Genomic DNA, 15000 nt, shown 5'->3' with positions numbered 1-15000 from the left:
AATGGTAACAAATGATTGTATTATTTATTATTTTATATATTATTTTTGCAATTAGCATAATTTGATAAAATATGTAATATTTAATGATAACAAATTATTGTCTTATTATTTTATTTTATATATTATTTTAGTAATTGGCATGATTTATTTTATTAAATATTTAATAATTAATGGTAAAAAATTATTGTATTATTTATCATTTATTTTATATATTATTTTGCGATAAGCATAATTTATTTTATTCAATATTTAATGGTAACAAATTGTTTTATTAATTATAATTTTATTTTATATATTATTTTATGATTTACCATAGTTTATTTAATAAAATACATAATATTTTATTATTAAAATATTTTATTATTTATTATTTTATATATAATTTTTTGTGATTAGCATCATTTATTTTATAAAACATTTAATATTTAATGGTAAAACAATATTGTATTATTTTATTTTATATATTATTTTGCGATTAGCATAATTTATTTGATAAAATATTTATTTTATGGTAAATTATTGTATTATTATTATAGATTATAGAATATTATTATTTTTATTATAGAGGTAGTTTAATATTAATATAATAGTATCAGTGATATATTTATGTAATTAAATATTATAGTTATTTGGTTTTAATGTTGATGAATAATAATTTAATACATTTCTACTAATTATAAAATAATGATATTTTTAATTCTATAATTTAACAAAACATTTCAGAAAAAAAAAAAGATGAAATATGAAACTAAGTAGTGTTGAGATTATCTGAACATGTTTCATGAACACAGACAGTGTTTGAGATGTGACTGACATTATATGAGAGAAGAGAGACAGATGAATAATTCATACTCTGTCCAAACCTTCTGCAATGCACCACAAATCTTTAATTTATACTGTCTTTAACACACGCACGTACACAAAGCTACATGTACACATACGCTGATAAAGTGTATAGAAATGATTGAAAACATTGAGAATCCAAACAAAAGTTCAGAATAGACAGACAGAGAGATGTTTGTTTAACAGAAACTTTCTTTCAGTCTGTTGGATTGTGCTGTAGACAGTGTAGTTATATAACAGGTGTATCATGAAGAGTGAGAGAGACAACTGAACATTGTACAATAGTCTGGTGAAGCCTGAATCAGTCTGTCTGACATGTAAAACAAACCAATCACGGGGCGGGAAAATCTGAAATCAGACATAACTCATTATGACAAATCCAGTGTCTAGTTCTTCCTCGTTGTATTAGTCTGTGAACCCGTGACCTCCTGGACATTGCATACAGTAGCCAATCAGATCAGAGCTTTTGAGAGAGCTCTTGTCGTTTTTGAATAAAAGACTGTCAGTGAATGTTTTGGGCTTACAGATGTTCACTGTCTGTGGTGCTGATTCAACAAGTGTGTCTCAATGACATCAGTTACTATCACAGAGAACTTCTGTCCAACACTGAAACCTCAAGCATTTAAATAAAAGTAAACTTTTAGAAATGTAAGTACTGGAATACCTGGAAAATCACCTTGTTTTGTTGAAAAGTGCTTAAGATTCAACCTGAGCATTTTTTTCCGTGTAATGTGTGTCCATCAATGATGAGATCCACAAACTCCAACTTTATCCATATTTTACCATTAAAAACCATCAAAATGTAAAAAGAAACATACATTTTAATTACATATAGCACGGATGCGGTAAAGAAAAGAGACTCCACTCTCGTCAATGTGCGCCACTCGACCGAAACACGCTCGTTGAACTGCTGCCATTCTTAAAGAGACAGTACCATTTTAGCGCTTGTTATGCAAATGAATGTAAACTCAATGTAAATACTGGTAAATTGTTCACATTATTTCAAACAATGCCAACTCATATCATTATTGTATACAAGTATGCAACTTTGAGATAATATAGGACCCTTCGATGCGGAAAACATGGACGGAATCGCATAATCCAGTCATTAAAACGAAATTAACAGTAAAACGCAGAATGTAACAGAATTTGACATATGCTTAAATGCACAATTAATCAAATTAAAATCTTGATATGTCCTAGTGTGATGATTAAACCATAAAAGGTAGAGATTTAATAAAGCAAATTTACAGTTTGAATGAGCTTCAACAGTAAGTGAATGTAAGAAGCCGGCCGCATCATTCTTGTTTTTTTTAATCCCCTTTTCTCCCAATTTGGAATGCCCAATTCCCACTACTTAGTAGGTCCTCGTGGTGGCGCGGTTACTCACCTCAATCCGGATGGTGGAGGACAAGTCTCAGTTGCCTCCGCTTCTGAGACTGTCAATCTGTGCATCTTATCACGTGACTCGTTGTGCATGACACCGCGGAGACTCACAGCATGTGGAGGCTCATGCTACTCTCCACGATCCACACACAACTTACCACACGCCCCATTGAGAGCGAGAACCACTAATCACGACCACGAGGAGGTTACCCCATGTGACTCTACCCTCCTTAGCAACCGGGCCAATTTGGTTGCTTAGGAGACCTGGCTGGAGTCACTCAGCACCACCCAGGCCCCCCGTTTCTGCAATTTTTTAACCATAAAGTCCAAAAAAAATGAAAGCCTTTATTAAGCCCTCGAAATGTCATTTACCACAGGTAGCTCAGCCCCTTGGCTCTTTAACATGCTTTCAGCCAGCCTCCTCAGCCCACTTTGTTGATTTGGTGTCTGTGATGAAGTGATCGATTATACAGTTGTGTTCAAAAGTCTGCATACCCTTAGTTCTTAATACTGTGTATTGCCCCCTTTAGCATCAATGACAGCGTGCAGTCTTTTGTAATAGTTGTCTATGAGGCCCCAAATTCTTGCAGGTGGTATAGCTGCCCATTCATCTTGGCAAAATGCCTCCAGGTCATGCAAAGTCTTTGGTCATCTTGCATGAACCGCACGTTTGAGATCTCCCCAGAGTGGCTCAATGATATTAAGGTCAGGAGACTGTGATGGCCACTCCAGAACCTTCACCTTTTTCTGCTGTAACCACTGGAGGGTCAACTTGGCCTTGTGCTTAGGGTCATTGTCATGCTGGAAAGTCCAAGAGCGTCCCATGCGCAGCTTTCGTGCAGAAGAATGCAAATTGTCTGCCAGTATTTTCTGATAACATGCTGCATTCATCTTGCCATCAATTTTCACAAGATTCCCCGTGCCTTTAGAGCTCACACACCCCCAAAACATCAGTGAGCCACCACCATGCTTCACAGTGGGGATGGTATTCTTTTCACTATAGGCCTTGTTGACCCCTCTCCAAACATAGCACTTATGGTTGTGACTATAAAGCTCTATTTTGGTCTCGTCACTCCAAATTACAGTGTGCCAGAAGCTGTGAGGCGTGTCAAGGTGTTGTTGGGCATATTGTAACCGGGCTTTTTTGTGGCATTGGCGCAGTAAAGGCTTCTTTCTGGCAACTCGACCATGCAGCTCATTTTTGTTCAAGTATCGTCGTATTGTGCTCCTTGAAACAACCACACCGTCTTTTTCCAGAGCAGCCTGTATTTCTCCTGAGGTTACCTGTGGGTTTTTCTTTGTATCCTGAACAATTCTTCTGGCAGTTGTGGCTGAAATCTTTCTTGGTCTTCCTGACCTTGGCTTGGTATCAAGAGATCCCTGAATTTTCCACTTCTTAATAAGTGATTGAACAGTACTGACTGGCATTTTCAAGGCTTTGGATATATTTTTATATCCTTTTCCATCTTTATAAAGTTCCATTACCTTGTTATGCAGGTCTTTTGACAGTTCTTTTCTGCTCCCCATGGCTCAGTATCTAGCCTGCTCAGTGCATCCATGTGAGAGCTAACAAACTCATTTACTATTTATACACAGAAACTAATTGCAATTTAAAAAGCCACAGGTGTGGGAAATTAACCTTTAATTTCCATTTAAACTGTGTGTGTCACCTTGTGTGTCTGTAACAAGGCCAAACATTCAAGGGTATGTAAACTTTTGATCAGGGCCATTTGGGTGATTTCTGTTATCATTATGATTTAAAAAGGAGCCAAACAACTATGTGATTATAAATGGCTTCATATGATCACTATCCTTAAATAAAAGTTTTTTTGCATGATCAGTCACATTTTCAAAATCAGTGCCAAAATTTCACAATTTCTGCCAGGGTATGCAAACTTTTGAGCACAACTGTATATATATATATTGTGGCAGTGGTGGCTGACTGGATTCCCGCAATCGTAATTTCTCTCTCCCGCTTGGCTTTCTCCCTCTTCTTTTCGCTCTCCAGGCCTGTAGTGAGCTGTCCGTGGTGCGAAGCACAATTCATTGTAAACCACCAGTAGTTTCAGACACTTTTAATTCGCAAGCAAAACATGTTATTGCTGTTATTGTTAATTTAAAATGAGGGAATTGTTTAAGCTGTCTTTATGTCAGCTGATACATAACACATAGTGCTATTCAGTGCCGAATAGTAGTTGCCGAAGGGGCGAGGCCTCTCCTTATTCCAAAGCAAAAATAATGACATTGTTTCAGTTTTTAATTAAAGGAATTGTTTGGATTATTTCTATGCTGAGCTGTTGATGCTGAAAGTGCACATAATGCATTTAAGGTGAAGTCCGAAAATATACCATATTGATGAAAACCAACTTGAATCTTTGCTTTTTTTTTTCTCTCTTTTATGTTTTTTATTTATTTATTTTTTTATGGGGGGGGTAGGGCCCCACATTAGCTCTTAAAACGGGCCCCCAGATGCTTAAAGCCGCCACTAGAGCTCTGATGTGTCTGATGTTATCAATGGCTCACTAGCTAGTGTTAAACATGCAGCTGTTGCTCAAAAAACCACATCTTGATCCTACTGTACATATACTAACTGTAGGCCCATCTCAAAGTTGCCATTCATTTCTATGCTGCTGGAGAAAGTTGTTTATTCTCAGCTAAACTCATATTTGAACTCCTTTAACATCTTGGATAAGTATCGTTTCATAGCACAGGATCTGCTCTCCTGAAGATCACTCATGATATTTTGCTCACTCTTGAATCTAGATCATGTGCATTGTTAGTTTTCACATTTTAGAATAATAGTAAAGTCATCAAAACTGTGGAATAATATAAATGTGTGTGTGTGTTTGTGTGTGTTTGTGTGTGTGTCTGTATGTGTGTGTATGTGTGTGTGTGTTTGTGTGTGTGTGTGAGTGAGTGAGTGAGTGTGTGTGTGTGTGTGTGTGAGTGTGTGTGTGAGTGTGTGAGTGTGTGAGTGTGTGAGTGAGTGAGTGAGTGAGTGAGTGTGTGAGTGAGTGAGTGAGTGAGTGTCTGTGTGTGTGTGTGTGTGTGTGTGTGTGTGAGTGTGTGTGTGTGTTTAGGGGTAGGGTTAGGGTTAGGGGATAGAATCTATAGTTCATACAGTATAAAAATCATTATGTCTATGGAGAGTCCTCATAATGATAGCTGCACCAACATGTGTGTGTGTGTGTGTGTGTGTGTGTGTGTGTGAGAGTGTGTGTGTGTGTGTGTGTGTGTGTTTAGGGGTAGGGTTAGGGGATAGAATCTATAGTTCATACAGTATAAAAATCATTATGTCTATGGAGAGTCCTCATAATGATAGCTGCACCAACATGTGTGAGTGTGTGTGTGTGTGTGTGTGTGTGTGTGTTTAGGGGTAGGGTTAGGGTTAGGGGATAGAATCTATAGTTCATACAGTATAAAAATCATTATGTCTATGGAGAGTCCTCATAATGATAGCTGCACCAACATGTGTGTGTGTGTGTGTGTGTGTGTGTGTGTGTGAGAGTGTGTGTGTGTGTGTGTGTGTGTTTAGGGGTAGGGTTAGGGTTAGGGGATAGAATCTATAGTTCATACAGTATAAAAATCATTATGTCTATGGAGAGTCCTCATAATGATAGCTGCACCAACATGTGTGAGTGTGTGTGTGTGTGTGTGTGTGTGTGTGTGTGTGTGTGTGTGTGTGTGTGTGTGTTTAGGGGTAGGGTTAGGGTTAGGGGATAGAATCTATAGTTCATACAGTATAAAAATCATTATGTCTATGGAGAGTCCTCATAATGATAGCTGCACCAACATATGTGTATGTGTGTGTGTGTGTGTGTGTGTGTTTGTGTGTATTTGTGTGTGTGTGTATGTGTGTGTATGTGTGTTCAAGGCATGTGCTGTTTTTCAAGTGAGCCTGAAACGTGATTCACGTCCCACAGTCTGGTATTACAGCTTTATACCACGGTACTTTACAGTTTAAAACACAAACATGACAGATTAAGTGAGATTTGACTGTGAGATGATGTAATATTACACACACACAACTGTGATCAGTCAGGAGAGAGAGAGAGAGAAATGGGGGTTTGTACAACTCTATTTTCTGTCTAATGGTATTGCCAGGTGGCTGTTGCTATGGAAACTGTGTGTCTCATGCAAAGTGAAGTAACACACACACACACACTCAGACTCACACTTTCACAATCCTAACTTTCAGCTTAAGCATTAAAATAAAGAGTGTGTAACAGAGTTGTGTGTTATTCAGAATTTAATTGTGAATGCCGTTTAAATTTCATTTAAATTCCTGAATTTGAGTTGAGGTTGCGAACTTTTGCAATATGAGAAAGGAACAAGAAATTCATTTAACTACGACATATCAGGGAATAAATCAGCATAATTAGTTACAATTATTGTAATTATTTTTGTTTTGTTGCAAAACATGTTGAGGTGTGTTACATTTATTTGTTTTGTAATTCAGTAAATTCCTCTTCTTGTCATTGTAACAAGGCTGCACAATTAATGGGATAAATAATAGAAATTACAATTACAGCTGCCTCAATTAACCCTCCTATTGCATTCGGGTCATTTTTGACCCGGGAGAGGTGGATAATAATTCCACATAATTTTTAGTATGGAAATCAAACTTTGTGACTTTGTCAAGACTGTCAAAATACACATAATACATTTTTTCCTGATTTAAAAAAAAAAGTGTTTAAGAGATGTAACCACTGAATTTTTTTTTTTTTACATCTTTTGTGTTTGCTGGTCAATTTTGACCCGGGCATCAATTGAGTCTTTACATGTGATATTATGTAGATTTCTTTTGTACATCTATGAATTAGATTTTTTCTTATAAACAATTCACTTACATTTCACCTCTTTCCCAAACTCTCTCACTGGTACTGCACACACACATACACACACATACACATACAGTCACACACAGACAGACACACACATACACATACAGTCACACACAGACACATACAGTCACACACAGACACATACAGTCACACACACAACACACACACACACAGACACATACAGTCACACACACAACACACACACAAACAAACACATACAGTCACACACAGACACACACAACACACACACAAACACATACAGACACACACAGACACACAGACACATACAGTCACACACAGACACACACAACACACACACATACACATACAGTCACACACAGACAGACACATACAGTCACACACAGACACATACAGTCACACACACAACACACACACAAACAAACACATACAGTCACACACAGACACACACAACACACACACAAACACATACAGTCACACACATACAGACACACACAGACACAGACACACATACAGTCACACACACACACATACAATCACACACACATACAATCACACACACATACAGACACACACACAGACACAAACACACACAGTCACACAGGCACACACACACATACAATCACACACACACACTCACACACATACAGTCACACACACAGACACACACACATACACACACACAGACACACACAACACTCACACACACACATACAGTCACACACAGACACAAACACACATACAGACACACACAGACACACACATACAGTCACACACACACACACACACATACAGTAACACGCAGACACACACACACACACACACACACTTTCCTGTACAAAACAGACATGACAGATGTAACAAATAAAGTAAATCAAAGGTGCTACTGTCTAAAGGGGGTGTGGCCAGAGCAAAAGTTCATGCACACATTAGTCTAAATAGGGCTTGACATTTTTACTCTGCAGCAATCTGATGCATTACCATTCATTACGTTCATGAGTGTAAACAGAATAGATTTATCTTAAAAACATAGTAAAGAAGTATTAATGTTGTATGCTTGAGTTGTACAGTTGATTTGATAAAGTTTAGTTGAAAAAGAAAACGTTGCTTTCAGAACTTTTGACCAGTTGTATTGAGCAGTTCTGAGTATTAGGAAATTCATTTAAATTTCTAGTAATTCTCACATTAGATGTTAATATAAATTGTATATTATCTTATATTTAGATCAAATTTCTCAGAAACGTTGATAAAAAATATATCTTCACGTGTATCACACTGGTGTTGCTGTAGTTAATGTATATTTTGAAATGTCAAAGAATTTCTACATTTGATTTAAAAAACAAATGGCATATTGATTAATAACTTTTATATTTGCCAGTTAACATGCCAAAAATATCAATCTTTCTACATGTAGGAACAATTAAGAACCTGTTAATGACTTACAATATAGTTATAGATGAAAACCATCGGGTTATGAATGATTTATAAGCTTGAATTCCACCGGGTCAAAATTGAGCAGTTGTGTATTGTAACCAATCAGGTCTGTTCCTGCTTTCTGTTTATAATTTATTCAGAATTTCTGAAAATATACTTCTGAAAGAGTCTTTATTTACTGATAAAACAGCTATAATTCAAAAACCGTTTTGGATCCACGAAACTTGTATTGCAGCACTTCATAGATTATAGATGAATTGTTTGTGTTGTGAATCCCTCATTTGTAAGCTGATGTGGATAAAAGTGTGCCTGCCTTCATCTACTGAAATATTCTGTGTTCTTTATCCTTCCAATACTGTTCGGTCATTTTTGACCGAAATCAAGATTCCTTTATCTGAGCAGTACAAGACTTGGTTACTTTTCCTCCTTTTTAACACACACACACAAAAATTGTGTGACTATAAAACATCCACAGTTCAAAACATACACACACACACACACACACACTTGCACACACAAACACAAAATGGTGACACACAGCAATTCTTTTAATTCTGTCAAATAAAATCTATACAATTTAGCCATAATGCAGAACACACGGGAGCCTCACCTTCCAGACAAAAAACATCTTTCTGACACTAATCTTTGACAAATGATAGTTTGATAATGTCTAAATATACTATATCCAAATGCATATCTTGTGATAAAATGTAGAATTACTGCACAGTAGGTGTTTGCATAGAACACTGCCGCCATCTACTGGCTATTATTGTCATAACATGATTTTCAAGTCTTTTTCTTTTTCTTTTTTTTTTCACCAGACGGCAACAATCTGCCATTAATGCATGACACAATCTCATATTTTCTTCATGTTTTAACTAGGTTTTTACTGTAGTGAAGTAAAAAGAATATATAATTAGCTTATTTGCATATGCAAATGAATGGTGAAATTGAGAAATGTATATGTTAACAACACACAATACTGTACCGTTTTCTGTGTTATTGAGTCATGAATCGTGTGTGTGTGTGTTTTCTGTCCTGCAGAAAGTCAGTGAGAAGGTCGGAGGGGCCGAGGGCACTAAACTGGACGATGACTTCAAAGAAATGGAAAAGGTACACACACAGTTTTGTATATCCTTGTATGAACTTTCTATTCATATCAAAGGACCCTTTGAACATTTCCAGGTTATGTTTTATATCTACATTTCCATGACTTTCCAAAAGCTGAACAAAAAAAAAAAGAGAGACAGTCAGAAGACAAAAGAGATGCCAAAGTTACCATCACTCCCTCAGCAGTTGAATTTGCAAGGGTAATATAAATACAAAGTATAATGCTATAAATTTACACTTAATAATAAATAGAGTTCGCTAGATTTACACTGTGCTAAATGTCTAATCACAGTCTGTGAAAAGGGTTCAATAATTATAATTACTACAGACAAACACAAATCTTGATTTATGTGTAAACATCTGAGTGTGTTTGTGCAGAAAGTGGACACCACGAGCAGAGCGGTGCTCGACATCATGACCAAAACCACAGAATACCTGCAGCCAAACCCCGGTGAGTGTGACTCCGTTTCAAACCCTAGTGAGCTGCCTTGATATATAGGGGAGAGTGGGGTAAGTTTACCCGCCCCCTGTATCTAGGCAACTGTACAGATGTTTTGTCATTTGACCTTGTAAACAGGAAGTATTCTTCATTTCTATCTGGCTGTGAGGAAGAGAAGCGTATGGGAAAAGATGTAAGTATGTTTTTGTACAAAAAAGTGCTTTTTGCTGGTCAATGAAAGTTGTACATTTGAGGTTTAATGAATGATTAGCACAATATTAGCCCTGAAGTACTAAGCAAAATGGTCACTATGGGGCAAAATTACCCAAATAGTCTGGGGAAAGTTGAGCCACAGGTTTTAACTGAAACAAATTTGTTATAATAACGAACTACAGAGGCAAGAAAAAGTATGTGAACCCTTTTGAATTAGCTGTTTTTCTACATTAATTGGTCATAAAATGTGATCTCATCAAGTATAGACAAACACAATGTGCTTAAACTAACAACACACAAACATTTATAATCATTCATGTCTTTATTGAACACATCCCATTAAACATTCACAGTGCTGTGGAAAAAGTATGTGAACCCCTAGTCTAAAGATGACATAAAAAGCCAATTAGAGTCAGTAGTTGGGAAACCTGGCATCTGATTAATGAAACGAGATTGGAGGTGTGGGTTAGAGCTACTTTGACTTATAAAAAGCACTCAAATATTTTGAGTTTGCTGTTCACAAGAAGCATCTGCTGACGTGGACCACGCCTCGCATAAAAGGGATCTGAGAAGACCTACAATCAAGAATTGTTGCTTTGCATAAAGCTGGAAAGGGTTACATACTTATTTCAAAGAGTTTATATATTCATCTGTCCACAGTTAGACAAACTGTCTATAAATGGAGATGATTTAGTACTATAGGTACTCTCACTAGAAGTGGCCGTCCAGCCAAGATGACTCAAAGGACACACCGCAGAATGCTCAGTGAGGTAATAAAGAACCCTAGAGTGACAGATAAAGACTTGAAGGAATCATTGGAACTGGTTAACATCTCTGTTCATGAGTCTACTATACAGAAAACATTAAACAGGTATGGTGTCCATGGCAGGACATCATGAAGTAAGCCGCTGCTTTCCAACAAAAACATTGCTGCACACCTGAAGTTTTCCAAAGACCACCTTGACACTCCACAACACTACTGGGAAAATGTTTTGTGGACTGATGAAAGTAAGGTCGAATTGTTTGGGAAGAACACGCAGCACTACGTATGGCATAAAAAGGGCACCACATACCAACATGAAAACATCATCCCAACTGTGAAGTATGGTGGAGGGAGCATCATGATTTGGGGCTGCTTTGCTGCTTCGGGGCCTGGACCGCTTGCCATCATGGAGGGAAAAATGATTTCCCAAGTTCATCAAGATATCCTACAGGATAATGACAGGGTGGCTGTGCACCAGCTGAAGCTCAGTAGATGTTGGGTGATGCAGCAGGACAATGACCCTAAACATCGAAGTAAATCCACTACAGAATGACTTCAAAAAAAGAAAATTAATCTTTTGGAGTGTCCCAGTCAGAGCCCAGATCTTAACCCAATAGAGATGCTGTGAATGACCTCAAGAGAGACACCAGACATCCTAAGAATATGTCTGAGCTGAAGCAGTTCTGTGAGGAAGAATGATCCAAAATTCCTTCTGAACGTTGTGCAGGTTTAATCCGCAGATACCGGAAACACTTGATTGAGATTATTGCTGCTAAAGCAGGATCAACCGGTTATGAAATCCAAGGGTTCACTTACTTTTTCCACAGCACTGTAATTGTTCAACATGATGTGTTCAATAAAGACATGAATGATTATAATTGTTTGTGTGTTGTTATCTTCAGCACATTGTGTTTGTCTATACTTGATGAGATCACATTTTATGACCAATTAATGCAGAAAAACAGCTAATTCCAAAGGGTTCACATACTTTTTCTTGCCACTGTATTTTTTTTAAATAAAGTTTGCAATTGAAAGAGGATGTAACAGAGTGATATTTTGTATTTCCACTTATTTCACTACACTTTAAATGTTAAAGGAAACAAGGGGAAAGTGGGAGATGATAAATAAACAGATTATATTTAAGTAAAGTAAAAATAATGTGGAATTTTACACAGTGCTTCACTAGAAAAATTTCAGTTGGTCAACTTACCCCCAGATGGCTCATCTTACCCACTGACTAGGAGCAACTTACCCCAAACCTGGGGCGAGTTGATTCAGTGAATCAAATCTTTTTAGCTCCGTCTAATTTTTCCTTGTATAGAAAACAACATATGCAAAAATCGACTCATCTTACCCCACTCTCCCCAACTGCTAAACCAAAAGGAACTTTATAAGTGACTGAAACAATGAGAGATCAATTTCACAATATTTAGCTTGATAAGGGAGCACTGAATGGAAAATAATGGCCTTCATTTCATTTATACTGTATATGTGTGTGTATGTTTCAGCATCCAGAGCGCGGTTGAGCATGATCAACACCATGTCAAAGATAAGAGGTCAGGACAAGGGTCCAGGTTACCCGCAGGCTGAGACGGTGCTGGCAGAAGCCATGCTGAAGTTCGGTCACGAGCTCGGAGAAGAGTCCAGCTTCGGTAACTGTATATTCAATATATTCAGAAACACACACTTTAACACCATTGATGTTTCTGAATTCCCTGTTTCTGTGTTTCCTGTCTGTGTGTCTCAGGTTTGGCTCTGTTAGACGCTGGCGAATCGATGCGTGAGCTCGGTGAGGTGAAAGATGCTTTAGATATAAACGTCAAACAGAACTTCATAGATCCTCTACAAAACCTGCACGACAAAGATCTCAAAGAGATACAGGTAACACACACACACACACACACACTCGTTGATACTTAAATAAAATGAATGAGTAGCCTCAATAGTTTTGTCCTGTAGCCACACACAAGAATGAACTGGTGAGACTATAACACAGAGCTTTTTTTTTTACATTTATCAAAAAATAAATAAATTAACCAGTCACAATGCTAAACACACACACTCAGAAGTGAAGGGTTGAGACAATAACACACTCACAATGCAGAACACACTTACTTGTTTATGGTAGTCCATCATATCCGATGATGATATTCCTCATTAACGGTGTGTTCTTTGATGACTGTAGAGTTCAATCCTAGATCCACAAATCTTATTGCATGTTGGGCATGCGAAGTCTGGGTTAGTGGGGCAGGCATGGCTGTATGTCTCCTTAGTCTTTTTTGCTGTTTCTTCATATTCCTCTCCGATTCCAGCTGCTCAATTCCTGTGTGGCAGAGCTGCCGCCAGATGGAACGGTTAGCGGCAGCTTCTTCCAGTCGTGAGGGGTCGATTTGACATTTTCTTAGTGATGTTTTTAGCTGGTCTTTGGACCGCTGCTTCTGACCCCCTGAAGACCCAGATGAAGTTGTCCATACAGGACTTGCTATGGCAGGCGCTCGTGAGGCATCCTAATAATATGCCCAAACCAGCGCAGTTGGTGTTCAGTGACCGTGGCCTCCATGTTCTTGCAGTTTGTCCTAGCCATCTTTTGGTCATTGTTGACAGTACAAGTCATCTGCTGTTTTCTAGCTGATGACAGCAATCTGACACACACACACACACACACACACACACACACACACACTCACACACACACACATGTTTGCAAAATAATAGAATAGAAAAGTTTGAAATTGCTAAATGTTTACACTGATTCTTCTGTTTTATACTCTAATTGAATTTTAATGCATTTTCCAGTTCATTTCTGTTTCTTGATGTTATTTTGATGTTCATTTTCTTGACATTATTATGAATTTTACTTGGTTATTAAATATTTATGTTTGAAATAAGTTATTGGTAGAAAAATGCTTATTCTGTGTCTTTGTAACACCATGGTCAGGTTTGATTGCAGCATAATGACATTAACACTTCAAATCAATTTAAAATGCTAAACTTTGACAAATAATAGTTTAATAATATACAGGTGCATCTCAATAAATTAGAATGTCGTGGAAAAGTTCATTTATTTCAGTAATTCAACTCAAATTGTGAAACTCGTGTATTAAATAAATTCAATGCACGCAGACTGAAGTAGTTTAAGTCTTTGGTTCTTTTAATTGTGATGATTTTGGCTCACATTTAACAAAAACCCACCAATTCACTCAAAAAATTTGAATACATCATAAGACCAATAAAAAAAACATTTTTAGTGAATTGTTGGCCTTCTGGAAAGTATGTTCATTTACTGTATATGTACTCAATACTTGGTAGGGGCTCCTTTTGCTTTAATTACTGCCTCAATTCGGCGTGGCATGGAGGTGATCAGTTTGTGGCACTGCTGAGGTGGTATGGAAGCCCAGGTTTCTTTGACAGTGGCCTTCAGCTCATCTGCATTTTTTTGGTCTCTTGTTTCTCATTTTCCTCTTGACAATACCCCATAGATTCTCTATGGGGTTCAGGTCTGGTGAGTTTGCTGGCCAGTCAAGCACACCAACACCATGGTCATTTAACCAACTTTTGGTGCTTTTGGCAGTGTGGGCAGGTGCCAAATCCTGCTGGAAAATGAAATCAGCATCTTTAAAAAGCTGGTCAGCAGAAGGAAGCATGAAGTGCTCCAAAATTTCTTGGTAAACGGGTGCAGTGACTTTGGTTTTCAAAAAACACAATGGACCAACACCAGCAGATGACATTGCACCCCAAATCATCACAGACTGTGGAAACTTAACACTGGACTTCAAGCAACTTGGGCTATGAGCTTCTCCACCCTTCCTCCAGACTCTAGGACCTTGGTTTCCAAATGAAATACAAAACTTGCTCTCATCTGAAAAGAGGACTTTGGACCACTGGGCAACAGTCCAGTTCTTCTTCTCCTTAGCCCAGGTAAGACGCCTCTGATGTTGTCTGTGGTTCAGGAGTGGCTTAACAAGAGGAATACGACAACTGTAGCCAAA

At 37.6% G+C, this 15000-nt stretch overlaps 1 protein-coding gene across 1 annotated transcript in view; it reads left to right on the top strand.

The window, feature by feature from the left end:
* The window catches only part of sh3gl2b (SH3 domain containing GRB2 like 2b, endophilin A1), a 31970-nt gene that overhangs the window by 6894 nt on the left and 10076 nt on the right, over window positions 1-15000 (top strand). Inside the window, exons 2-5 of the mRNA XM_051662735.1 lie at window positions 9531-9599; window positions 9975-10047; window positions 12520-12663; window positions 12759-12892. Coding sequence (XP_051518695.1) covers window positions 9531-9599; window positions 9975-10047; window positions 12520-12663; window positions 12759-12892 — 420 coding nt within the window. The remainder of the gene's footprint in view (window positions 1-9530; window positions 9600-9974; window positions 10048-12519; window positions 12664-12758; window positions 12893-15000) is intronic.

Source organism: Myxocyprinus asiaticus, chromosome 29 (genome assembly GCF_019703515.2).
Source record: "Myxocyprinus asiaticus isolate MX2 ecotype Aquarium Trade chromosome 29, UBuf_Myxa_2, whole genome shotgun sequence".
NCBI lineage: Eukaryota > Metazoa > Chordata > Actinopteri > Cypriniformes > Catostomidae > Myxocyprinus > Myxocyprinus asiaticus.
This window is presented reverse-complemented; position numbering and strand designations above follow the sequence as displayed.